The sequence below is a fragment of the Argopecten irradians genome, chromosome 7, assembly GCF_041381155.1.
Source record: "Argopecten irradians isolate NY chromosome 7, Ai_NY, whole genome shotgun sequence".
NCBI lineage: Eukaryota > Metazoa > Mollusca > Bivalvia > Pectinida > Pectinidae > Argopecten > Argopecten irradians.
The window spans coordinates 21636483-21664378 of record NC_091140.1 but is presented as its reverse complement, the minus strand read 5'-3'; the positions used below and the strand labels follow the sequence as shown (position 1 = coordinate 21664378).

General features: G+C 39.5%; 3 protein-coding genes across 4 annotated transcripts; 2 read left to right on the top strand and 1 right to left on the bottom strand.

Moving 5' to 3' along the window:
- Window positions 1-90: 90 nt before the first annotated feature.
- On the top strand, window positions 91-14460 carry LOC138327833 (uncharacterized protein DDB_G0284459-like). The gene is given in 3 exon segments (XM_069274246.1): window positions 91-298; window positions 8187-10068; window positions 10070-14460. Coding segments are annotated over 2 exon segments (2310 nt in total). The 5' UTR covers window positions 91-298; window positions 8187-8214; the 3' UTR covers window positions 10526-14460.
- Window positions 14461-16137: 1677 nt separating this feature from the next.
- LOC138327832 (uncharacterized) lies at window positions 16138-23539 on the bottom strand. Of its 2 annotated transcripts, XM_069274245.1 has the most exons (4): window positions 22728-23539; window positions 18572-19113; window positions 17611-18145; window positions 16138-17544 (listed from the first exon to the last, which is right to left on the bottom strand). In XM_069274245.1, exons 1-4 carry the CDS (start codon window positions 23413-23415, stop codon window positions 16730-16732), a joined length of 2580 nt encoding a protein of 859 aa, XP_069130346.1. In that variant the 5' UTR covers window positions 23416-23539; the 3' UTR covers window positions 16138-16729. The 2 variants fall into 2 exon arrangements, with proteins under 2 accessions (XP_069130346.1, XP_069130345.1); XM_069274244.1 differs by having other exon boundaries at window positions 16138-18145.
- Window positions 23540-23563: 24 nt separating this feature from the next.
- On the top strand, window positions 23564-26762 carry LOC138327835 (uncharacterized). The gene is made up of 2 exons (XM_069274249.1): window positions 23564-24101; window positions 25025-26762. Exons 1-2 carry the CDS (start codon window positions 23670-23672, stop codon window positions 26111-26113), a joined length of 1521 nt encoding a protein of 506 aa, XP_069130350.1. The 5' UTR covers window positions 23564-23669; the 3' UTR covers window positions 26114-26762.
- The last annotated feature ends 1134 nt before the right edge of the window (window positions 26763-27896 follow it).

Sequence of the window (27896 nt, the reverse complement as noted above, 5' to 3'; positions counted from 1 at the left end):
ACTAGAACCAAAACAAAGGGCATAAGGACAAAGAAGTAGAGCATAACGTGAAACGAAAGGTGAAAGGGCAAGGTCGTTCAATGACTTAACATGTTTATAGGTCAGCAGGAGAGGGAAGGTGAGGTCGAAGTCTTGTCTGAATTTTGTCTGTTGATGGATACTTCCCCAAGTTCTTCGCGTTAAACATTATTCTTAACCTTACAACGTCTATAAGACGGAGCGGTTGAAATGTTTCCATGACAACTACGTCTATGAAAACCGTCAATTTTAGTGTTTGATTCTGACAAGGGACAAGTCGGTAAGTTCACCTTCCGCCATTTTACCGTGGTCTTTGTGGTGACGACAAGTCATTATATTGATAAGTGTTATTGTTCTTTGAATCCTTCTGTTCAGGCCATGATTTTATATCGTAACCTGTTTATTTCACGCCAAGCCGTTTATACAGTACGTTCATGACGCTGATATCACTTGTTGTATTTTGAAATCTAATAACTTCAAGGTCATTTTCTGGAACTAATTTTGTCAAATATCTTATCTGATTTTTACAGGTAGGCCTACAAGGCTGCAAAATTTATCTCAGTACGTGTACGTAAATTTGAGAAATAAGTCTTATGTTTATTTATTTTTTATCAAATTTTGAATTATAATTTCTTAGCAAAAAAAAAAAAAAAAAAATATGAAATAAAACAAAATAGCAAGCATAATGCAAAAATGATAGCGCTTACCATATTTGCCGAATTTAGCACCCCTCCCACTACAGTGCCCTTTCCCTCATCTTGAGAAGGAGTTTAGTGAAACAATACAAATGTGTGATGCTTTTAACCAACACCGGCATTGTATTCCATTTAGGTTATGGCTGCGGTGCTGGAAGTTAAGGAATTTGATCTGTCAAAAAAGCATTTGTGTGCTTATGTTTTGTTTGCATTTGTTTGCTTATCTGGCCTTTGATTTATCAACAAAAAAGAAAATTGTTAGATCTGTTATTGAATATTCTGTCTTTACAGATTACAGTGTTAGCTCCCTCGAGGGTAGGTACCTGTACGACTTGTGACCTAATTTTTTTGTGAACACAATTCACGTTGTTTTCTCCGAAAAGTATGATGTAACAACGGTGATCACATGAAGTAACAATCAATACCTACCCTCAAAGGGAGATAACTCTGTAATATGCTATTAAATACAGAATATATAATAATTCCCTGACTAACTGTGTAAACAGATACAAAAGTTACTTACTTTAAACCATTACCACATTGAAAAGTTAGAGCTTCTTATCTAATACAAGATAATTATGAAAATATTAAAAATTCCATGGCACTATGTACTTTATGTATATGGAGTGATGTAATTGATTACAGTGCCACCAAAAGGAACAAATAAAATTATTTCATATTTATTTTTGTATTAATGTAGCACAATTATATGGGTACTATGATTAAACACCAATTATGTTCAATATGCCAATTTTTCTCTACATGTCTTACCCCAGTGGGAAAATACATTAAGGGGGGGTGATTATGTCATGGTTTTTGAGCCCTTTTAAGCCTCCACGTTTAATCGGACAAATCGTCATTTTTAAAACTGTTTTTTTATTGATTAATCGGAAGAAATCCATTCAGGACCATGAATATTTTATGCATTATCAGAAGGGTGTGCAAATATTTGTAATGATTATCAAATATTATGGGAATAGTCAAATATTTTTATGAGTAGCTAATCAAACTAACCAATATCCAACTAGTCCATAGGGGACCAGTTAGTGCAACTGAGGACCCAATTACCCAACTGACCCTAAGATGGTGACCACAGAGGTCAATGTGGACTAGTACCAACTGGTTTAAGAACATGGTGAACAGAGGTCATTGTGGACTTGTACCAGCTGGTAGTTAACATGGGGACCAGGGTCATTGTGGACTAGTACCAACTGGTAGTTAAGATGGGGACCAGGGGTCACTGTGGACTTGTACCAGCTGGTAGTTAAGATGGGGACCAGGGGTTCAATAGTGGACTAGTACCAGCTGGTAGTTAAGATGGGGACCAGGGGTCATGTGGGACTAGTACCAGCTGGTAGTTAAGTGGTGACCAGGAGGTCATTGTGGACTGTACCAGCTGGTAGTTAAGATGGGGACCAGGGGTCATTGTGGACTAGTACCAGCTGGTAGTTAAGATGGGGACCAGGGGTCACTGTGGACTAGTACCAGCTGGTAGTTAAGATGGGACCAGGGGTCACTGTGGACTTGTACCAGCTGGTAGTTAAGATGGGGACCAGGGGTCATTGTGGACTTGTACCAGCTGGTAGTTAAGATGGGGACCAGGGGTCACTGTGGACTTGTACCAGCTGGTAGTTAAGATGGGGACCAGGGGTCATTGTGGACTAGTACCAGCTGGTAGTTAAGATGGGGACCAGGGTCATTGTGGACTAGTACCAGCTGGTAGTTAAGATGGGGACCAGGGGTCATTGTGGACTTGTACCAGCTGGTAGTTAAGATGGGGACCAGGGGTCATTGTGGACTAGTACCAGCTGGTAGTTAAGATGGGGAACAGGGGTCATTGTGGACTAGTACCAGCTGGTAGTTAAGATGGGGAACAGGGGTCACTGTGGACTTGTACCAGCTGGTAGTTAAGTTGGGGACCAGGGGTCACTGTGGACTAGTACCAGCTGGTAGTTAAGATGGGGACCAGGGGTCACTGTGGACTAGTACCAACTGGTAGTTAAGATGGTGAACAGGGGTCACTGTGGACTTGTACCAGCTGGTAGTTAAGATGGTGAACAGGGGTCACTGTGGACTTGTACCAGCTGGTAGTTAAGATGGGGACCAGGGGTCACTGTGGACTAGTACCAACTGGTAGTTAAGATGGGGACCAGGGGTCACTGTGGACTAGTACCAGCTGGTAGTTAAGATGGGGACCAGGGGTCATTGTGGACTAGTACCAGCTGGTAGTTAAGATGGGACCAGGGGTCATTGTGGACTAGTACCAGCTGGTAGTTAAGATGGGACCAGGGGTCATTGGGACTAGTACCAACTGGTAGTTAAGATGGTGACAGGGGTCACTGTGGACTTGTACCAGCTGGTAGTTAAGATGGGGACCAGGGGTCACTGTGGACTAGTACCAACTGGTAGTTAAGATGGTGAACAGGGGTCACTGTGGACTTGTACCAGCTGGTAGTTAAGATGGGGACCAGGGGTCACTGTGGACTAGTACCAGCTGGTAGTTAAGATGGGGAACCAGAGGGTCACTGTGGACTTGTACCAGCTGGTAGTTAAGATGGGGACCAGGGTCACTGTGGACTAGTACCAGCTGGTAGTTAAGATGGGGACCAGGGGTCACTGTGGACTAGTACCAGCTGGTAGTTAAGATGGGGACCAGGGGTCACTGTGGACTTGTACCAGCTGGTAGTTAAGATGGTGAACAGAGGTCATTGTGGACTAGTACCAGCTGGTAGTTAAGATGGGGACCAGGGGTCATTGTGGACTTGTACCAGCTGGTAGTTAAGATGGGGACCTGGGGTCACTGTGGACTTGTACCAGCTGGTAGTTAAGATGGGGACCAGGCAGGGTCACTGTGGACTTGTACCAGCTGGTAGTTAAATGAGGACAAGGGGTCACTGTGGACTAGTACCAGCTGGTAGTTAAGATGGGGACCAGGGGTCACTGTGGACTAGTACCAGCTGGTAGTTAAGATGGGGACCAGGGGTCACTGTGGACTAGTACCAGCTGGTAGTTAAGATGGGGACCAGGGGTCACTGTGGACTAGTACCAGCTGGTAGTTAAATGAGGAAGGGTCTGTGGACTTGTAGCAACTGGTAGTTAAGATGGGACCAGGGTCACTGTGGACTAGTACCAGCTGGTAGTTAAGATGGTGAACAGGGGTCACTGTGGACTTGTACCAGCTGGTAGTTAAGTTGGGACCAGGGGTCACTGTGGACTTGTACCAGCTGGTAGTTAAGATGGTGGACCAGGGGTCATTGTGGACTAGTACCAGCTGGTAGTTAAGATGGGGACCAGGGGTCACTGTGGACTTGTACCAGCTGGTAGTTAAGATGGGGACCAGGGGTCACTGTGGACTAGTACCAACTGGTAGTTAAGATGGTAAACAGAGGTCATTGTGGACTTGTACCATGTGGTAGTTAAGATGGGGACCAGGGGTCACTGTGGACTTGTACCAGCTGGTAGTTAAGATGGGGACCAGGGGTCATTGTGGGACTAGTACCAGCTGGTAGTTAAGATGGGGGACCAGGGAGTCATTGTGGGACTAGTACCAGCTGGTAGTTAAGATGGTGAACAGAGGTCACTGTGGACTTGTACCAGCTGGTAGTTAAGTTGGGGACCAGGGGTCACTGTGGACTAGTACCAGCTGGTAGTTAAGATGGGGACCAGGGGTCACTGTGGACTTGTACCAGCTGGTAGTTAAGATGGGGACCAGGGGTCACTGTGGACTAGTACCAGCTGGTAGTTAAGATGGTGAACAGGGGTCACTGTGGACTTGTACCAGCTGGTAGTTAAGATGGTGAACAGGGTCAAAGGTACTAGTCTGTTGCATTGGCCAGTACCAGCTGGTAGTTAGATGGTGAACAGGGGTCACTGCTGGTGGACCTTGTACCTGCTGGTAGTTAAGGTAGTGAACAGGGGTCACTGGTGGACTTGTACCAGCTGGTAGTTAAGATGGTGAACAGGGGTCACTGTGGACTTGTACCAGCTGGTAGTTAAGATGGGGACCAGGGGTCACTGTGGACTAGTACCAGCTGGTAGTTAAGATGGTGAACAGGGGTCACTGTGGACTTGTACCAGCTGGTAGTTAAGATGGGGACCAGGGGTCACTGTGGACTAGTACCAGCTGGTAGTTAAGATGGGGACCAGGGGTCACTGTGGACTTGTACCAGCTGGTAGTTAAGATGGGGACCAGGGGTCACTGTGGACTAGTACCAGCTGGTAGTTAAGATGGGGACCAGGGGTCATTGCGGACTAGTACCAGCTGGTAGTTAAGATGGGGACCAGGGGTCATTGTGGACTTGTACCAGCTGGTAGTTAAGATGGGGACCAGGGGTCACTGTGGACTTGTACCAGCTGGTAGTTAAGATGGGGAACCAGGGGTCACTGTGGACTTGTACCAGCTGGTAGTTAAGATGGGAACAGGGGTCATTGTGGACTTGTACCAACTGGTAGTTAAGATGGGGACCAGGGGTCATTGTGGACTTGTACCAGCTGGTAGTTAAGATGGGGACCAGGGGTCACTGTGGACTAGTACCAGCTGGTAGTTAAGATGGGGACCAGGGGTCACTGTGGACTTGTACCAGCTGGTAGTTAAATGGGGACCAGGGGTCACTGTGGACTTGTACCAACTGGTAGTTAAGATGGGGACCAGGGGTCATTGTGGACTAGTACCAGCTGGTAGTTAAGATGGGGACCAGGGGTCATTGTGGACTAGTACCAGCTGGTAGTTAAGATGGGGACCAGGGGTCACTGTGGACTTGTACCAGCTGGTAGTTAAGATGGGGACCAGGGGTCACTGTGGACTAGTACCAGCTGGTAGTTAAGATGGGGACCAGGGGTCACTGTGGACTAGTACCAGCTGGTAGTTAAGATGGGGACCAGGGGTCACTGTGGACTTGTACCAGCTGGTAGTTAAGATGGGGACCAGGGGTCACTGTGGACTTGTACCAGCTGGTAGTTAAGATGGGGACCAGGGGTCATTGTGGACTAGTACCAGCTGGTAGTTAAGATGGGGACCAGGGGTCATTGTGGACTAGTACCAGCTGGTAGTTAAGATGGGGACCAGGGGTCACTGTGGACTAGTACCAGCTGGTAGTTAAAGATGGGGACAGGGGTCACTGTGGACTTGTACCAGCTGGTAGTTAAGATGGGGACCAGGGGTCACTGTGGACTTGTACCAGCTGGTAGTTAAGATGGGGACCAGGGGTCACTGTGGACTTGTACCAGCTGGTAGTTAAGATGGGAACCAGGGGTCATTGTGGACTTGTACCAGCCAGGGGTCATGGTAGTTAAGATGGGGACCAGGGGTCACTGTGGACTTGTTACCAGCTGGTAGTTTAAGATGGGGACCAGGGGTCATTACTGGACTAGTACCAGCTGGTAGTTACGATGGGGACCAGGGGTCACTGTGGACTTGTACCAGCTGGTAGTTAAGATGGGAACCAGGGGTCACTGTGGACTTGTACCAGCTGGTAGTTAAGTAGGGGACCAGGGGTCATTGTGGACTTGTACCAGCTGGTAGTTAAGATGGGAACAGGGGTCACTGTGGACTTGTACCAGCTGTTAGTTAAGATGGGGACCAGGGGTCACTGTGGACTAGTACCAGCTGGTAGTTAAGATGGGGACCAGGGGTCATTGTGGACTTGTACCAGCTGGTAGTTAAGATGGGGACCAGGGGTCACTGTGGACTTGTACCAGCTGGTAGTTAAGATGGTGAACCAGGGGTCATTGTGGACTTGTACCAGCTGGTAGTTAAGATGGGGACCAGGGGTCACTGTGGACTAGTACCAGCTGGTAGTTAAGATGGGGACCAGGGGTCACTGTGGACTTGTACCAGTGGTGTTACCAGGGTACTGTGACGGGTCTGTGGACGTACCAGCTGGAAGTTAAGATGGGGACCAAGGGTCTTTGGAGGCTAGTACCAGCTGGTAGTTTAGATGGTGAACAGAGGTCACTGTGGACTTGTACCAGCTGGTAGTTAAGATGGGGACCAGGGGTCACTGTGGACTAGTACCAGCTGGTAGTTAAGATGGGGACCAGGGGTCACTGTGGACTAGTACCAGCTGGTAGTTAAGATGGGGACCAGGGGTCATTGTGGACTTGTACCAGCTGGTAGTTAAGATGGGGACCAGGGGTCACTGTGGACTTGTACCAGCTGGTAGTTAAGATGGGGACCAGGGGTCACTGTGGACTAGTACCAGCTGGTAGTTAAGATGGTGAACAGGGGTCACTGTGGACTTGTACCAGCTGGTAGTTAAGATGGTGAACAGAGGTCACTGTGGACTTGTACCAGCTGGTAGTTAAGATGGGGACCAGGGGTCACTGTGGACTAGTACCAGCTGGTAGTTAAGATGGGGACCAGGGGTCACTGTGGACTTGTACCAGCTGGTAGTTAAGATGGGGACCAGGGGTCACTGTGGACTAGTACCAGCTGGTAGTTAAGATGGGGACCAGGGGTCACTGTGGACTAGTACCAACTGGTAGTTACGATGGTGACCAGGGGTTATTGTGGACTTGTACCAGCTGGTAGTTAAGATGGTGAACAGAGGTCATTGTGGACTTGTATTAGCTGGTAGTTAAGTAGGGGACCAGGGGTCATTGTGGACTTATACCAGCTGGTAGTTAAGATGGGGACCAGGGGTCATTGTGGACTTGTACCAGCTGGTAGTTATGTTGGGGACCAGGGGTCACTGTGGACTAGTACCAGCTGGTAGTTAAATTGTAGACCAGGTGACATTGTGGACTTGTACCAACTGGTAGTTTAAGGATGTGGACCAGTGGTCACTGTGGACTAGTACCAGTGGGTAGCTAAGATGTGAACCAGGGGTCACTGTGGACTAGTACCAGCTGGTAGTTTCATGTAAGATTGGGAGCAGGGGTCACTGTGGACTAGTACCAGCTGGTAGTTAAGATGTGGACCAGGGGTCATTGTGGACTAGTACCAGCTAGTAGTAAGATGTGGACCAGGTGGAAGTTAAGATGTGGACCAGGGGTCACTGTGGTCTAGTACCAGCTGGTAGTTAAGATGAGGACAAGGGGTCACTGTGGACAAGTACCAGCTGGTTGTTAAGATGGGGACCAGAGGTCATTGTGGACTAGTAACAGCTGGGAGTTAAGATGGTGACCAGGGGTCACTGTGGACTAGTACCAGCTGGTAGTTAAGATGGGGACCAGGGGTCATTGTGGACTAGTACCAGCTGGTAGTTAAGATGGGGACCAGGGGTCATTGTGGACTTGTACCAGCTGGTAGTTAAGATGGGGACCAGGGGTCACTGTGGACTAGTACGAGCTGGAAGTAAGATGGGAACCAGAAGCCATTGTGGACTAGTACCAGCTGGTAGTTAAAATGTGGACCAAGGGTCACTTTGGACTTGTACCAACTGGTTCTTTAAAAGTTTGTCATGACAATGAATATTACTTACTTGTATATATTATTATTATTATATATTTAATTTATTCTATTTTGTTTTGCAGGAATTAGCTAGCTGAGAAAGGGTTTATTATGGTGAACAAGACAAAAGTAGCCAGAATGAAGGAAAGGGAAAGAATTGCATCAGTGCTTAGAGCAGCTGTCCTGAGCCTCTGTCAGGAGAAGTACAAGAATCCTATAGAAGTGGATGCGTTGATTTGTGTAGCACTGACGCCTACAGACAACCATGTGGTGAAAATTCATGAGACGCTTGGGAACTTTAGACAAAGAAATACAGGATTTATTTCGCCTCACAATACGAATGGGGACCAAAACATCTGTAAGGTATCAAACATCTGGTCTATGGGTCCAAAATCAAAACGAAAAAGAAAGATGACACCGGACTTATCTTATGCAAATAAGATGATACCAGCTCATGAGGGAGGCTGGCAGGCAGAGGATAGTGCTGAAAAGTTGTCGGATATCAGCATAAATGCTTCAGGGTCAGAAGGTTTGACAAGTGACACGTCAGTTAAAAAATACCCCTATCTGGTGCAGACCTTATGTGGGGAGGACAACATGTATCTCAGCCCTGTCAGTAAGGAAGCATTGAGGTCAAAGGAGGAGGAGAACCCAGCCCCACCAACACAACCCAAGGAACCAGCATCTGTAGCATCCATTTTGTCTGGACTGATGATCCCCATGAGCACAGCGTCAACACGGAATGTTCCACCAGTACTGACAGCAAATAGTCAAAAAGTTTCTGATGCCATTGTAGGTCAGAACATAAAAATGGATTCTAGTGAGGTAGACAGATCCACTCCAGTAACTCAGAATGATGAGTCGTCACAGGAGTATACCGCCATAAAAGAGCAAAGTGAAGATAGAATATATAAACAGAAAGATTCCGACAAGGAGAAGGAATCTAGTGTAAATAATGATGAAAGCAATAGTAATCAAATAATCAGTGAGACGTTACCCGGTGGAATTGTAATCAAAGAGGAACCAGTGTGGAATAATAATGACGAGGACTCGCAGCCAAAATGGCCGACAGAAAACGAAGAGGGAAACAACAGTGAGGCTGAGAATAGTCAAAGTTCCAGTGGATGTAATACTCCAGCTCAGTTTTATCCGTCACAAGCAGAAAGTAACGATGATCCCATGGAGATGTCGGTCACATCAATCAAAGAAGAGCCACAGGACTCTGATGTTGGGGAACCAGAGATGGAGATTGACACCGATATAGATACATCACAATATGACCAGAGACAAAATTCTGATTCAGGGCCGATATCAGAAACAACCAAAAATTCCATCCTTTTAAAGATTCTGAAAGGAAAAAGCTTAGCTGAAGCTTACAAAAGTAGTGTGCCGACAGAGAAGGTCAGTATTGGAAATAAAAATGGTACACCGAGTTCGATGAATCAGTCCAATATGGGAGAGGATCAGGATAACTCCCTGGTCTACAGACTTCCATTCGTATCATTCCAAGATCTGTTTCCTGGAGATGTTTCTGGAGACAAAAGCCAGCAGGGAGAAAATGTTTCAGTCACTAGTCCAATAGAAACATCAATTGCAATGAGAGTAGGAACGTCAATGACGCCTACAGAAAAAGCTAATCGAAAGTTTGATTTGCTCACACGATCCTTACTGGAAAAAAGGAACCGAGGCAAGGGACCATATTCAACTAGACTGTCTTCAGGGAGAAAAAATCCAGTGAATTATACTGAAATGGCAGACGTAGGGTCTGACTTTGATGTGTTAAGTGATGACTCTGAATCTCCCAGAAGTGAGCAGGATGATTCTTACTCACCTAGATTACGAGGACTGCTTGACAATGTGGAAGATAAGAGTAGACGCCCAAGAAAAAAGGTATACAATCGTCCACTTTCAGACTTACCTACATTTAAACAAAAAATTCCAAATGCAAAATTTGACATGCAGACATGGTTTGGATTCAAGATATGAAACAGATAGTCAAAAGTCAACATCTACATGCCAGCCTACCAAGTCCTCTTCATCATCGTCATCAAATCTTCTGTTGTTTGCTTGTAGCATTTGTGGAAGCGAATTCTCATCACGTGCCGAGCGTGACCGCCATGAAGAGGAAGAACAGTACAGTGAATTCGTTAAATGCCCACTCTGTAATGGATATTTCGGTGATGAAATGTCCAAACGAAAGCACATGCGTGAACGACACAAGGTATGTGAGAAAGAATTGTTCACACCTACTGGTTCAGGGACCACTGGAGAACTACGAACTCTAGAGGTACCCAAGTTCTCTGAAGGAATGCTCACCTATCATACTACACAATGTCCAGTCTGTTACAATTTCTTCTACAGCGAAGCAGAGAGAGATGAACATTTGAACAAGGAACACAATGTGACTCCTGTCACACAGTGATGGTACAGTGTAGCAACACCGTAGTCTCATATACTTGTTAAACTTTAGTCGGAGTAAACAAGATATTGTGTCCTAGCTAGCTCATACATATAATAGATCACCTGCATCACTCATCTAAAAGTGAAACTGTTCATAAAAATCAGTTACTTTTACATACTGTATAGTATAGCTGCATATTTTTGTGGGTCAAAATTTTCACATTTAAAAAAAAAAAAATTTTGAGTTCAAAATTTTCGATCAGGCTTTCAGGTATATATGATAATAATTCAATCACTTCTCAATATTTTGTGGATCAAATTTTCATGATGGAAGCAGCTATACAGTACATGTAGTATGGTTTACCACTCCAAATTTATCCAGGCATTGAATTAGCCTTATTATTATATATCTCCTACAAAATGGCATCCTTGATACTCCATGAGTTCCAATTAAGAGATTGTAAGTGATAGGAACCCCTGAAGTATCGAGGATGACAAAATGGCGGATCACACATTATATACAGAAACTTTCAAATGTAAATTTGGTGTAGAAAGCAAATAGTCTTTGTCTGATAAGTTAAGATTGTTACTAATCGATACAATTTGAATGTTTACAAGCTGAAAATTTGAGTCATCTGTTAACGTTGGGTGTATCTGTTTATTGTTAATTACATGTAAATGTGTACTGTAATTCTGTTAACATTCTTATTTTTTTGTGCAACCAAGTTTTAATTTTGCGCAGATTAGCACAGTGATGAATTCACATGTAATGATACATGTAGGTAAACTAGCATTATGTAGAAAACACGATAAAGCACAATAATATTTTAGTGCAAATTATCCAGTGCGAAATATGCTAAATATGATTACTTCAAAAATATGTATGTATTTGATGAATTTTTTATTTACTTAAAAAATGTTATACAGTGATATTTTAACAAGTGTCCACTGTATCCTAAAAGATTTCTGTCTCTCTGTGAATCTTTCAACATATATTCTTAAATGTACAGATCTTTGATTATGTATGAACTTTTCACTTGATAGTATTATTAAATAAGATGAAAGGCTGCAAAGGTAGTTATAATATATTACCTTGATAAATATCCTCTATTTACTATTTTAGATCAACTCGGCCAATCACAATGCGTGTTATATAGACACTTCACCTGTAACATGAAGCCATGTAATCTACTATAATATATATATATAGCTACAGTGAGTCGATACACTAGTACTGTAGCACAATCGTGCAATCTTATGATAGAACGGCAGTAAGGCTCAACTAGGTTCTTTCTTATACGAATGAAAAAAACATATTTTGTCTTTGTATACATTTCAGGACTAAAAGCTCAGAGTACCATGCATTTTGATATATATATAAATATATCTTTGATGGATTTCAATAATTTTAGAAGTACTCTTGTAAAGTTCTATTTACTTTAATTTATGATATTAACATAAGACAAATAATTTGAGACACTGGCAAGGGATACCGCTTCAATCTGAAGTTCTTAATTAAAGTGTTAATGTTTCTTAATTGTCAATATATTCTTGAATTGACATGGTAGAACTAAAAAGGATCATTAAAAATAAAAAAAATTTGTGTCATATTTTGAACTAGACAATTACCGGTATTGCATTTACTGGAAAAAACACACCCACTGATTCAAACTGTGTACAAATTTTGCTTTAATAATATGTAGAACTTTTTCATAATTCTGGATACAAATTCTGTTCCAAACGTGGACTTCTAGCCAACAAACAATTATATTGGAAAGTTGAATATTTGACTTGTTTTCTTTACAAGAGATCATCCTGAGCATCATCATGGACATTATGAAAGGCAATCCATTTTTTTTTTATTATATATTACATTGTTTTTATTTTGACTGCTATATATTGATGAATATATCTATATAGATATCAGTACAGTAATACTGATATTGTTGTAAGACCAACTATGGTATGGTCTTTAAAGTTTATTTTTGGGAACATTTATAGCAAGCTTAGTTGCCCTCAAAAGGCATTGGCAATAGTAGTTTTAAGATTTACATGGATACTATTTTTATCTATCAGAGTTACTTCCCTTCGTTTCACTCCATTAGCTGACAGCTAGATCTATAGTGCACTATGGGAGCTCATCGATTGTAACTCAATTGGTTGTACATGAAGCTCAGATGTGATACAAGGTTGCCATTGAGGACACTACCCCTTGAAAAGCGTTTGTTCATGGATGCTGTGTGTTGTACATCTCCAAGGAGAAAAATTACATTTAATTTCTTGAAATAAGGCTTTAAGTTCAACATTTTAATAGCTGTTCATTTTCTGGCATAATTAAGTTTTCAAGCGAAGAAAACAATTTCTTTCATATTCTTACACCTAATACATCTGAGGTCATGTTTTACATCAGAGGAGTTCTGATTGGACAGAGTGAAACAAAGGGAATGAACTCTGATAGATCGGATTGATACCTATATGGAATGACAGAAGTAGTGATGTGTTTAATTGTCTTATGGATGTTTTTTTTTCCTGAAAAATACGATCAGAATGGATGATGAAAAAGATGATAAAAAGGGTTGATTATTTCCCGTACACACTCAATACTGAAAAGGAGGCTATATGCTCTTGCTTGCCAGAATCTTTTTTAAATCCTAGTTGACAAATATAAACAATCTTGGAAGTTGAGAGGACATGCCTTGGTTCTCTTAGTTACCGCTACATTTGTAGATGGAATCGATGTACCATGACATATATCGTCATTCAATTTTAAAACTACTTTTGCTGTGCCTTTGTGCTTATATGATAAAATGTTATTTGACAGTGTCTTTGCAACTTTGCCATTCCCTTCTTTTTACTGTAAAAGTTGTTGCAATGATTCTTGTATTGATTTATATATATACATGTATATATTCATAAAATACCAAGATTTGTACAATTTCGGTTTTGAATGATTCATTTTAAACGCATCATGTTTGCATTTGTTGGATAAAACTGTGTTTCAGCTATGTAGTAATGTTTGAAGTTTAATCTGCAAAGTTTATGAAATGTTTCATTTGAAAATATTCAAAATTCTACTTCCTTCCACTTGTAAAATATATCTATGCCATATAATTTGCCAGCTTCTTCAAACCACTTACCAAAGTTTAATAGTGATAATAATAGTTTAATTGAAAGGTTTCCTAGAATGTTGATTTTAGTACTTGTAAAAGTATGTGAATATCATAATGGCATTGGAAATGTCAATTATCTATATGTATAAGCTCCTTATTTTCTCTATTTTGAACTATTTTTTAAAAACATTTTTATTTTAATATTACTTATGTTTTGATTTACATGGAGTTATTATGCTGTTATTTACAATGTAATTTATTTTTATCAATTCAAAGTTACAACAGTAGTAAATATTATTTGTGGTATTTTTTGTTAGATACATGAACATGTACTTAAAACTTACCATTGTAAATATACAAAGAGCATATTTTTCTCACCAAAAATGTTTGCAGAATTCAAACATTTGGAAATCATTTATTTCTTAATATGTTGAGACTTTTGATTTTAAAATGGTATGTTTGTTATCACATTTGCATATTACAAAATCATATTGAAAAATTGCTTTCAGGACAGATTTGTTTTCTCCTACCTGGTATTTGTTACTTGGATTAAAGAATCTGGTATTAAAGCTATAATCACAACACAGGAAAGTGCTCATAGTGTAGTAATGATAAATATATTGATATCATCTGATGTCGCCAAACTGTCATTACATTAATTTCAAAATTGTAATTTAATCCTTAAATGAAACTTCAATAAAAGCAGCAACCCCTAGAATCTACTTTGTTCCTTAAATATCACATACCAAAACTGTAAGTCTACATCTGCTTATCCATAAGTTACGGCTTTTCTATGTATTGTGTTATAACTGTTAATGTACAATAAAGCGTTTCGTCATTCCAGTAATTGAAATATTTCTTTATTATTTCTCTGCCTTGCCAAAGCAGATAAGCTAATATCCCATGGTGCAGTGCCAGCCATCTTTATTCAATCAACAGAATCTTATTCTTACATGGTCAATGAATGATCTATCTGAGTTATCTCTCTGTTTCAATCCTTCAGCATGTAGTGGTAGTTTATTGGGTCATTTGACCTGAAAGGTTGATATAACCTTCACGTATAGTCGCCTTTCTCTGCACTTCATTGTTGGCTGTGCATAAACTTTTCATTAAATGACTTCTCAACAAGAGCTCAATGGACCTAAATTGCTCACTTGCAACCTGGTGATCATATAATGAATGTATAGAGAATGGTAGTAGTCGCAAGATAATAAATTTGATATTTTTCCATTCTTTAAAAATAATCAAATCAACTTTGTTATGAGCTTGACCTTTATTTTAAGTTAATTTGATATCCCAGCATGCCACGTGCAATGCCTTTATTTTTAGGTGTCAGGCATCTTGGTAGCCTTTCATTCCAGCTTGCTAAAAATCAAACATCAGTACCCTAGACCTTTTGTTTATTGAGGAGAAGTCGGTTGAATGAAAAGTTTATAAACAGCAGACAGCACACGATTACAAATAAAGCATGATGACTATAGGTCCTGATCTTGGAATAGGTTCTGTACTGAAAAAATTATTTTTCAAAATGGGAGTCGTATAAAGTGGTCATGACAGCTAGCATGCAAATAACATTTAATGAGCTGTCTTTTGTTCACATCTTTGACATTTTCAGTTAAATTGCAACGCTAAAACTGGCCTGAGTGTGTTTTTCAAGATGGCATTTGTGGCAGCCATCTTGGTTTTTCAGACCAACCTAAACAAGAGATCCCAGAGGGATCTTGGCGCCCACCAAAGAATGATCTATGTCAAACAAACGAAAGAGGGATCTCTTCTCTGCTTTACAAACTTTTACTACGTATAGCAACATATGAAATTTGAGAAAGATCCTTTGAGTACTTTCTGAGATATATAATAGTAACAAACTTCAATTATCAAAATCCAAGATGGCTACCTGTCGGCAATCTTTATGATCGATCAGTCAGTCCCAAAATACAATATGCACAACTAAACCCATAGGGGAACCTGCACATGCAATTTGACACAGATGCCTTCAGTACTTTCTGAGAAATAGCGGTAACAAAATTGTCAAAATCCAAGATGGTGTCCTGTCGGCCATCTTGTTCACCGATCGGTACCAAAATGCAATATGCATAACCAGGGACCTAGGGGACCATGCACATAAAATTAGAGATAGCTCCCTTCAGTACTTCTTGAGAAATAGCGGTAACAAACTTCACTTGTCAAAATCCAAGATGGCGACTTGTCGGCCATCTTGTTGATCGATCGGTCCAAAAATGCAATATGCATAATAAGGACCCTTTGGGAACCTACATGTTAAATTTGAGAAGAATCCCTTCAACACTTTCTGAGAAATAGCAGTAACTAACTTTAACTATCAAAATCCAAGATGGCGGCCTGTCCGCCATCTTGTTCTACCAGTTAAATTTGGTTAAACTCCAACCAACAGTTACAAAGAAGTCGTTGATTGATGACATATGGATGGATGGCAGACACCATGGTATGGCATATGCTCACCTTGTTCCCCTGGACCAGGTGAGCTTATGAGAAGAAAAGATAATAATACTGTATGTATACAACTGTATTTTAAAATTTTTAAAATCAACAAAAAATAATCAACATAATAATACTGCATTCGCCATTGTTAGCACCCAGGGCACCTATATTGTAACAAAGGGAGAGGGCGCATAATAGGGAACCAAAACTTACATTGTGGACGTTATAATTAATTCTAAGAATAATTTCCTACGTTTTAACACTCTGTGTTGTCATGGCTTAGTAAACATGTATATGCCTTCCTTGCTTTGAGACGCATTTATATCACAAGTCGTAAAACCTTTTTAAATTCATGGGGTTGGGGTGGCATGTACATAACTTCAACTCCTTCTCCATATGAGTGGAGGGGAGCTTATGGGGGGGAGGAGGGGCACTAATTACAGCGAATACATGCAGTAATAACAATATGTATTTATAGTAAAGTTAGAATTCATGGTATTATCAAAGGTGTGGACGGATCAAAGTATCCTGAAACATGTACAGTCATAGATATTCTACAGAAACTTGCAGTTTTGGAAAAGACACCATAAGAAATGTAATGTCATCTGGATGTCTGAAGACTTTTCCTATCATTAGAAACTGAACATCTCTCCACAAAATCATACAAATGGAAACTGATATATTGGTTCAGGATAACCTAGAGCAGCTCTGATACCTAATTGAATGTCTTTACTTTCACTGCTAAAATGTTCTGCTCTATTGCTATTACTGGTAATTTCAGACAGGTTTCGGCTTGTATTTGTGAACATATTATCTGAATGTCTAACACTGTCACTGTTGGACAACTCTCTATCAATCGCCATTTCTGAATCATCTGGATCAGAATCCTGTGGTTCCTCCTTGATTGAAGTAACAGACATTTCCAGTGGAACCTCATGATTTCCCTCTGATGAATAGACACACTGTGTCGGAGTGTTACCGACAAGTTCACAGTTTCCACCGTCCATTCCCGGGTTTTCTGACGGCCATTTTGATTGTGTCTCCCCCACACTGTCCCACGGCGGCTCCTCCTTGATCACTACACCTGTTAAATTTTCACCTGGTGTTTGATTACCATTACTTTCATCATTGTTATTAACACTAGAACCTCGATGATATGACAAATGCTTTTCCCGTTGCTCTATGATCGATAGATAATTCTGAGATCCTTCCTCGTGATGTTGTATCTCGGGTTGATCTAACTTTCTCTTTCTGCATATCAGAGTTTTTCCATTTGAAGTAGATATCGGATAAACTAGCATTGGAGATTTATTGCATGGTACCAATAATCCTACTGGTGTAGGTTGTATGTGACCCACAGAATTATCTTTTCTTGATGCATCAGTACTGTAGTACATGCTGTCTTTGTCATGAACAATCTGTCCCAGGTCTTGGTAACTAAGATGTGGTGTCCTTTTTGAGACTGTTTCTGAACCTAGTACACCAGCGCTACTTACATGTAAAGGTAAGATTTTAGTATTCTGTACCATGGTTTCTGAACCCAGTACACCAGCGCTACTTGAAGGTAAGCTTTTAGTATTCTGCACAATGGCTTCTGAACCCAGTATACCAGCGCTACTTGAAGGTAAGCTTTTAGTAGTCTGTACCATGGCTTCTGAACCCAGTACACCAGCACTACTTGAAGGTAAGATTTCAGTATTCTGTTTCTGTACCATGGTTTCTGAATCACCAGTGCCATTTGTCATCAGTACATTTTCATTTCTTCCATTCGATTTTGGTTTAGGGTTTTGCTCTGTGGAGTACATAGCTGATGGTATGTCACCATGTTCACCTTCAAATGACATACCTGAAGTCTTGTCACTCCAATTCCCAACTTTCTCATGAATTTTCACCACATGGTTGTTGGTAGGTGTCAAAGTTACACAGATTAACGCATCAACCTCGATCGGATTTTGATATTTTTCCTGACAAAGACTCAGTACAGCCTTCTTTAACAGCGCCTCAATATTCTCCCTTTCCTCCATTCTGTCCATCTTTGTTTCAGTCATCATGGGCAACTGTTTCTCAGCAAAACCCTGAAGAAAGAAAACACAATATAAAGCAATTTTGTAGAGTCCCAAACGTTATCAACTTACATTTAAATGATACTATATGGTACATATCATATCACCACTCCCTGAACAGTTATAAAAAGATAAAAAAAAAATCAATGTTATAATTCCTGTAACATGTGCCATCTTAATTACAGTACAGTAGTTGAGTATCACTACACCAAGTGGCAAAACAGTGAGATGAACTTTCATTGTTACATATATTTACACACGGAGTCTTTCACTTGTTTGTTGTTGTAAATTCATCTTTATAATGTCATCAAAAAACTTAAACTTCAATAAATACTTTGCACTTTGTACATATTAATTCAATAAATTAAATTAATTAAATAATATTACAAGCTATTTCTAAATTTTCACTTTTAATTTCATGTTGGATGTCAAACTTACATTTGTACTATTAGAGTAGGGTAGCTCGGGCACACTTTGCAATGGTAGTCTGTTGATATGGATATTGTTCTGTTCCTCGACATGTGAATTTGCCATCGTTTCATATGAACTTGTTCCACCTGCTGCAGCTGCTGAACACCTTTTCACACACTTTGCTTTTGGATCCACCTGTCCACTGAGGATATCTGACATTAAACATCTCCCCTCGTCACTAAGCCAGAAGGTGTGGTTCTTTGTTGTGGGTTCAGGCCTGTGATGACCTGATACACCCAACACGTGACGGGTCTCCACCCCATAATGATCCAGTTTTGCGATACTAGTGGCCCTGACAGACAAGTTTGTGTATCTTTTACTCAGATGAAAGTCTTGGCTAAGTTTCTTCATGTAAGAGTAAATTGCATTTTTCCCCACAGGAATACCCTCGTACCACGTGGGGTCCTCTTCACAAACATTCTTTCTTGGCCTCTGCCAGAAACTTTCAATTCCTGTATGAAGTTTACTCACATACTTTTTGAAGGATGCCACAGGACAGTTAGGATTACCTGAAAAAAAAATCTGTACAGATAATGATTTTATATAAAATTATTTTTGTTAAGATTTTTCATGAAATTTTTTATAAAATGTTTTATCTAAAATTGATCAGTTGATAGCTTACAATGATAAATCAATGATTGGTTATGTTTTTATACAACAACTGTGATGATTTCATCATTTTGATGAAAGCCTTTTTATTTGCTCCTTATATACACCATAACAAATACATGTATCTAAATAACAAGAATTCCACGGAAGTGGATGTGTCGCCTGCACAGCATCACAAAAAATAGTTATCTTCAGTTGAAGATATTGTTAATAATTATATGAAGTTATCAAGTCTGTAACTCTTGATTATTGAACTCATCCTAGATCTCATTGATATTAATAACAATTTATAAAATTTGGTTGAAATTGGACGATAAATATTTATGTTATCGAGCGGAAACGAGGGATTTATCTGTTTTGACGATTTTAAAGTCACGTAACTCTTGCAAATATTGACAGAATTTGACCTTTATCAAACTCATCGGAACCTCATTGATATAAAGCAATATACCAAATTTGTTTGAAATCGGACAATAAATACTTAAGTTATCGCATGGAAACCGTTTCCTGGACGCAGACGCTGACGCCGACAATGAATCTATCCTTGATACACTTTCAAGGTCAGAAGCATAGCACGCTATCAGGAAAAGTGACAAACCTTGTTTGTATGAATGACCTTGACCTTCAAAGTTCATTCAAGGTCTTAAAGTTCAAACAGGAATCTATAAACAACTTCTTCTCAATATAAGAGGACTAGAGACCTGATATAAGGCTTGTAGCATATCATGCTGAGTGAAAGTGCTTTAAAATTTGTTCAAATGAATAACCTTGACCTTCATTCAAGGATAGCCATGAGTCAAAGCCGCCTATTTTTTTTCTAGAATCTAAATAGTGATCTGATATTAGGCCTGAGTCATGTTGAGATATTTAAGACTACCAAGTTTGTGCAAATAAATGTCTTACCATTAATTTAATTAATATTTCTGGGGTCAAATAAGCCAAAATTTTATATAACTTACTGAACTTAATGAATGTAACTAACTTACTGAACTTAATGAATGTAACTAAGGGGTCCAGAGATATGATATCTGGCATGTAGCATCATGCAATGAAGGGTTTCTAACCTCATATTACATGTGTTTAACAGTAGATCTTCACTCAATATCACAAAGGTCTGTAACAGGATTGGACTGAGTTGATCATCGGTGACCAGGTAGCTCAGTCGATAGAGCACTCAGTTAGTGTTAGGAGGGTCCCGGGTTCGAATCCCGGTCTGGCCGCTACATTTTCTCCTCTCCTGTTACAGAATTGGCGCCCAAATAAATAACTCACATTGGTGGTGTTTGGAAGGGTCTCGTGTGTCTTTGAGGGCGAAGACTTCGAGAAAGGAGGGAGGAGTGTAGTGGGATTGGACTGGGTCGATCATCGGTGACCAGGCTAGGTAGCTCAGTCAGTAGAGCACTCAGCTAGTGTTCTGAGGGTCCCGGGTTCGAATCCCGGTCTAGCCGCTACATTTTCTCCTCTCCTGTTACAGGTCAAATAGATCAAAGGCAAAAAAAGTCTAAGAGTCCATTAAAATTTGCTCACATATCAAAAAAAAAAAAAACAGTTCTAAGGAAGCCAAATAAGTCAGTTTTACTGTGATATGCTAGTATAACACACTATGTTGAACTTTTACTTCATTTAAGGTTACCAATGTCAATATGATTTTTTTTTTTGTTAACTGTTTTTTTAATAACCAAGAACTCTGAGCATCTTAAATTGGGCCTGTAAACACTAAGCATGAGTGGCACGCCAAATGTGCTAGTAAAGTAGTACTGATTGTGAAGCCACTACCCCTGACCTGAAATTCACTAGCCCCGGGTGTCGGGGTTTACTTTCATGGTGCATCTGCTCCATATATTTCGAGGATAGCTTGTACATCGACATTATCAGTATTATTCAACCTTATATACATTGTACATTATAATTTGATAAGGGGATAAATCAACTTTGAAACAGAACTACGCTTGTCAACACATGTGTTTTTAATCTTGCCTTGTGTGTACACTGTTGTCATGCGCCAGTGAGTTCACTCGAAAGAATTCACTGAAGTAAAACTGATACAACAAAACACATCCTACTAATGTATACATGTAGTAAGTTGTTATCAATGAATTGTTTGCTTTACACGGTCTTAGCTTGTTTATACTCAGTCGACAGACAATTGTCTATAGGTATAAACATGTACATACACAGTAATAAAGTCTCTTGATACATGGCTAAAACATTGAAAAAACAGGAGATATGGACACCACTGTCACCGATATTACGTGACCCACGGCACCTAGTAGATAACAATACTTCTCAGCGCTGTGCTAAATATTTCGCTGGTGTTTAAAATTTTCAGATTTCGATGGAATTGCGAATATAGCGAAAATAAAAACACCGCAAAATTAATAATACAATATAACTACTAGATAGGGTATCTGGAGTGGACCTTTAGGTTTTGGCAATTTCTGAAATCAAATCATCATTAAAAAGAAATTTAGATCTAAAGGATCAAAACATGTGACAAATAGATGCACATGCTTCAATATCAAGGAGTCAGGTTTAATTTTGGAATGTCAAAAATATCCACTCAAGGGATCAAGTGTCTGATTTGAAGGCTGTGCTAGCTAGAGGTCAAGGGTTCACTACACATTAATGTAGGTTACCGTACATGATTTAATACCAATCTTGTGATTTGATTGCTACACAATGTTAATATTATTGCTAGACTGGATTGCCTGCAATAGTTTTTCTACCCTCCACTAGGCTGGTTGTATCACTTTCAAGGGTTGATAAATTACTGTATCCACCTAAAAACATGTTGATAACCGTTTTATTACTGGTATATGGCATTTACATGATATTAGACCTTAAAAGAGACTTATCAATATACCGGTACATATACTGAGCTCACACTGATTTTCCAGTTTACTTAGCAAAAATTGCGAAAGTGATTTTTTCTCTTTAGTAAATAAGAATTCCATTTTGCAAATTGTGCATTCACAGCATTTCATAATGAAAAGCATTAAATTACTAAGAGGCATCAAATAATGTATTTTATGCATCAAGTGAAAAGTACACACATACAAAAGATCCTGATCATTCATTAAACCATACTCTGTCGTGCATATTGCATGTTACTTTACATTCCTTCAACATTAAATTATATATGCAGGTACAGTAACTGATTAATTTATCAACTGTTTTAGACTTGCTATGAAACTAATGTGATAGAAAAAAACTATATTTGAAGCTCGTGTCCGTGTGATTGAATATCGGGTGTGTGAAGTAAAACTTAAGCATTTTTTGCTAATTAGGATGAATTTATTTTAGCAAATAGCCAGATCGATTCGTTATTAACGAAAATGTGAATGGGTAACGTGAGCCCAGATATACTTAAGTATTCATGAGCGCAGCCTTAAATGGAGAGAATAGGAAATAAGGCAGGTATACCGCGCAGTTTAATATTATTGCATGCCAGACTGTTTAATAGAAGAGGTGAATTGAATGATGACTGAGACAGCACTTATACAGTATATTTTACCTGGCCTGTCATACATTCGAATAGGTTCGTTGAGGATGTCATCGACTTCATCTTCTCCATCATTTTTCTTTGTCTTAATAGTTCTAACTAGGGCAATATACTTTCGACCTGATAAATTAACTTCTTCCACAAAACTAGACTTTTTCAGTCCACGTATGTTTTCTCGTCCACGACTGCAAAAGTAATAGAGGCATTCAAACATAACTTTCCTCTGAAGTCCTTCTGGAGTACGGGTGTCAAATGCAGGCCCACCATAAAGTTTCGCCATGTCCTCTACGGTAACTGGTTCTGTATGAACACTCTCACCTATACCATCCTCTTTTAGCTTTAATAAAACTGCTTTAAACGTTTCGTTGGATTTAAAATATACCTTGTCGTTTATGATATCTTGTTCTCTTGTTCTAATAAAATGCTTCTGTATACCATATCTAAGGGAAACCAAAGATTTCTTTGCATATCTTGTTCCGTCTTCCTTTCTGGTCTCCGCATAAAATTTCCGCAGTATATCGTCACATTCTTCGTCAGAAGCAGTTTCAATCTCTTGCAACCGTTTCCCTTTTGCCTCCAAATAATTCTGCAACACAGCAACAGACGCCTTCACTATTTTCTTTGTGCTTTCTGAATCCTTTTTTTCCAAGAGTCTTTTCAGATCACTTTCATCAAGTTCTGTAAATCTATCGAATGCCATTTTCTACGACTAGCCACGTTAGGACAAGCCTAATTATCACAACAACTCAGAATCCAAGCTGATACTCAAACTGAAAACGAAACTAACCAACAGATCGACGTCATACCAACGCTCAGAAGGGTCGCATGACAGGTCAAAGGTTTACAAGCGTCTTACTGATCCTGGTAGAATATCGACTTGGGAGTACCCAGTAGGTAGGACTGGCGGATATTTTTCCTTTTCACTGGATATGATTAAAGGCTAATTTGCTAATTATGTCGACTGCGAGATCTAGATCTGGTAAAAGACATAAATGTGTAGCATTTGGCTGCGGGAACGGGCCTAGTGACGAGCATGTGTCCCTCCACAAGTTCCCATTGGATAATCCAGCACTTTGTAGGATATGGACGAATTTTGTGAAGACAACGAGAGCCAAATGGGCTGGCCCTACTACAAACTCAAAACTATGCTCGAGCCATTTTACCAAGGAATGTTTCCCGATGCGGTATGCAATAATGGAGTCGATGGGACATCCTCAAACTAAAAGAAGAACTGTCAACAGAGACGCTATTCCGACCATTCATTGTTGTAAAGTTTTATCAACTAATAAGGACTCCACGAGAACAGATACACAGGGGGAAATGTATGGTAGTAAATCGTCCACTCCAAAACCCAGGACAGCATTTATAAAACGAGAAAATGCTAGAGTAAGTTGTAAACAGGGAAACTGCCTTTCTGTACTGTAACCCTGGTGAATACTAGCTATACTGTTCTAGCGCTGAAATGTCAGTCAGAAGGTGATATATTTTCGGCTACAATAGTTGCTAGGTGAATACTAGTTGCAATATACTCGGCTAGAGAGAACTAATCTCTTTAGCTCGATCAGCTGAGCTTCAAACTTGAGTAATCTACAGGTCCAGAGTACTAGTTCAATCCCTAGCAAAGGGCAATAACTCTGTAATTAAGTAAGGGTCAAATCAAGCTGATTTTTTAACTCGTCAGAGATCTTTCCAATGTTAGTCTACATACAAAGTTGAAATTAGGCTGGGTGCATATTTACTAAGTTATCATGTTCACAAGGTCCAATCATAATTACTATTATTCTCAGTAAGTTACGATCTAATCAGGCCAATCTTTGAACTCATCAAATCTTTCCAATTTTAGTCTAAATACAAAGTTTTATGAAGCTAAGTGCATATCTACTCAAGATATCATATTTACAAGGTCCAATAATAATCATTAGTACAAAGGGCAATAACTCTGTAAATTACTGTGGAATCAAGCTGATTTTCGAACTCGGACAAAAGACTAACGCAATAGGTCACCATGAGAATAAATGTGTAAAATACAAAACGTTTTTGAGAAAGGGAGGTGCTATTATTATTGGGGTTTTGATATCCAAATCTATAGTATGTGGGTAAAAGTACTATTTACGGTCAATTTAGTCCCACCTATGGTGATTATGACATCACAAAATACACTCCAAGATATGACATAACAATGCATCAAGAGGTGGACTAAGCGACTGTATGTAAATCGTTCTTTGTCTACGTCGTTTTGGAATCTCAAAACCAGCGTATTAGTTAAAATACTGTTATGTCCATTAATGAGATCTTTTCTTTCCTTCCAGATTATAGCTGATTATGAGAAACGACGTTTGACTCAAATGAAGACTGAGAAAGAAGAAGCTGAGAATGCTGCTACAAGCCAAGACGAAGTTCACGACAAAAACGCCAACGAGATCAAGAGAGGGATTTATGGAAGTGGTGACACATTTGAAAGTAATTCCAAAACACAGAATTCAAAACCAGCATCAGGACTTCAATTTGTTACCACTGAATCAGGTTTAAAAATTGTTATGAATTGTGCTACACCAATTGATAACCAAGGCCAGTTTCTGAGTAACTATGAGAACAAACAGCTCAATACCAGTATGTCCAGTTTACTGTCTACTTCGTCCACACAGCCTAAACCAGCTGTGATCCAAAAATGTAAATCACCCATTCATCTCATACCTGTAGTACCTGTAGCATTTGAAAAAGTGACAGGTGACATCAAGGACAACATGTCTAACTACACTGACACACCAAGGAAAGATAACTCTGGAGTTAACACACAACCTACACCAGTAGGTCTTGTACCATCAGGATTAATGTTGCCGTATGGTAAATCTCCAATGTTAATTTATCCCATATCTACTTCAACTAGAAAAACTCTGATATGCAGAAAGAGAATGTTAGATCAGGAAGAAAAACCATGTACTTTTCTTAAAGCCCAATTTAAGAAGGAAGGAGACCAAAGTGAAAACCAATTCTCCTATCATCAAGGTTCTAGTGTTAATGACAATGATGAAAGTAATGGTAATCAAACACCAGGTGAAAATTTAACAGGTGTAGTGATCAAGGAGGAGCCGCCGTGGGACAATGTGGGGGAGACACAATCAAAATGGCCGTCAGAAAACCCGGGAATGGACGGTGGAAACTGTCAACTTGTCGGTAACACTCCGACACAGTGTGTCTATTCATCAGAGGAAAATCATGAGGTTCCACTGGAAATGTCTGTTACTTCAATCAAGGAGGAACCACAGGATTCTGATCCAGATGATTCAGAAATGGAGTCAGAACATGTCACACTCCAACACCATGTTTCCAGTCATCCGAAAAAAGATCCCAGGCATCAATGGAAATGTGTGTTAATCAAGGAGGAACCAAAAGACTAATATTGGGATTCAAATAAAATAGCTAATACAATCAGCTACCTCACCATATAAAATTTACAAGATAACTTTCTGTAGATTATCAGAAATAGTAAAGAAGGAAACTTCCAATTTCCTGGAAATTTTTAATATACTTGTATCACCAAAGACCTTGAAAAGGATGGGTGAGGGGCAAAGTTTAAACCATGAATCGATGTACAGTGTACTTATATAAGGCCCTAAAAAAAAATATGTATGTTTCAGGTACTCCAACCTACCCTAGTTTTTACTTCCGACCCTAGCTATTTTATCACACTTTTTCAAAACCAAAATGTTGTGTATGAAGTTTTCAACTTAGATTTTTACGTATGCTTTAAGTTTATCCAGATAAAGTTCAATTACAAATATGGTAATGAGAAATAAAAGACTTCTAGGTAGCCTAAAATCTGATAGACAACTTACATGTATTATTTAATTACTTTTTAATGTAGTTATAAAGCCACTTGACCCCTCCCTCACCCCTCCTAAAAAAATAAAATTTAAAAAAAAATCCCGACCGACCTACCCTATTTTTTTCAGTCATGTAACCTGAAACACACATATAATTTTTTTGGCCTTATATGGTTTATTCAAAACCTATTAAAGGATTAATTAAAATAAATATTTATCACAGAGCTGACAGTACATTCCTTCTGTCTGTGTCCTCATTTCAGGGTTTACTTATTTAGATTGACAACTTAAATGATTGTTTTGAGTCATCAGAATAGCAACAAATGGGGAGTTCATTTTAGATTTAAATTTAAATTATTTAAAACACAAAATCAACCATCACGGCTTGATTTTATTATCCTCCGCCCAACGAAGTTGGCGGGGGATATACAAATGGGTTCCGTCCGTCCGTCCGTCCGTCCGTCCGTCTGTACGAATTGTTTCCGGAGCATAACTCTAAAACCAGAAGATATATTTCCACAAAACTTCATAGACACATTGTTCTTATGGTCTAGTAGTGCCTTTTGCTATTTTAAGGTTTTTACTTTTTGTACTTTTTTCTGTAACCATGGAAACTTTGCTGAAAATGGCAGATTTTTGTGTAAGAATCGTTTCCGGAGCACAACTCTAAAACAAGCAGAGATATTTCCATAAAACTTCATAGACACATTGTTCTTATGGTCTAGTAGTACCTTTTGCTATTTTAAGGTTTTCATTTTTTGCACTTTTTCCGTAACCATGGAAACATTGCTGAAAATATCATATTTTTGTACCAGGTTCGTTTCCGGAGCATAACTGGATAACCGGTTGAGATATATGCACGGAATATATGCACGGAACTCCATAGGCACATTAGTCTTATGGTCTAGTAGTGCCTTTTGCTATTTTAAGGTTTTCACCTTTTGTGTTTTTTTCTGTTACCATGGAAACATTGCTGAAAATGGCAGATTTTTGTGTAAGAATCGTTTCCGGAGCACAACCCTAAAACCAGCAGAGATATTTCCATGAAACTTCATAGACACATTGTTCTTATGGTCTAGTAGTACCTTTTGCTATTTTTAGGTTTTCATTTTTTGCACTTTTTCCGTTACCATGGAAATATTGCTGAAAATATCATGGTAAATGGTAAATGTTACTTTGCAAAACTCCACCCATCTTTGTGTATATAGTCTAATATAAATGTCAAGGCTGTATACCTGATTCAACAATTGCAGCCCCGCTCTACTTGAATTATACTCCATTTTTCTTTAGCTCAACTTCCTTTTTCCTGGGGTTTTTTCATACACATAAGTCTCCACAATCAAACTTACTTCAGCTT

Coding starts and splice junctions, on each gene's coding strand:
- LOC138327832 (XM_069274244.1), bottom strand. CDS start 23,415: ATGGCATTCGATAGATTTACAGAACTTGATGAAAGTGATCTGAAAAGA. Junction 19,114..22,727: donor TCGAATGTATGACAGGCCAG/GTAAAATATACT, acceptor TTTTTTTTTCAG/GTAATCCTAACTGTCCTGTG. Junction 18,146..18,571: donor CCTACTCTAATAGTACAAAT/GTAAGTTTGACA, acceptor TTCTTTCTTCAG/GGTTTTGCTGAGAAACAGTT.
- LOC138327835 (XM_069274249.1), top strand. CDS start 23,670: ATGTCGACTGCGAGATCTAGATCTGGTAAAAGACATAAATGTGTAGCA. Junction 24,102..25,024: donor TAAAACGAGAAAATGCTAGA/GTAAGTTGTAAA, acceptor CTTTCCTTCCAG/ATTATAGCTGATTATGAGAA.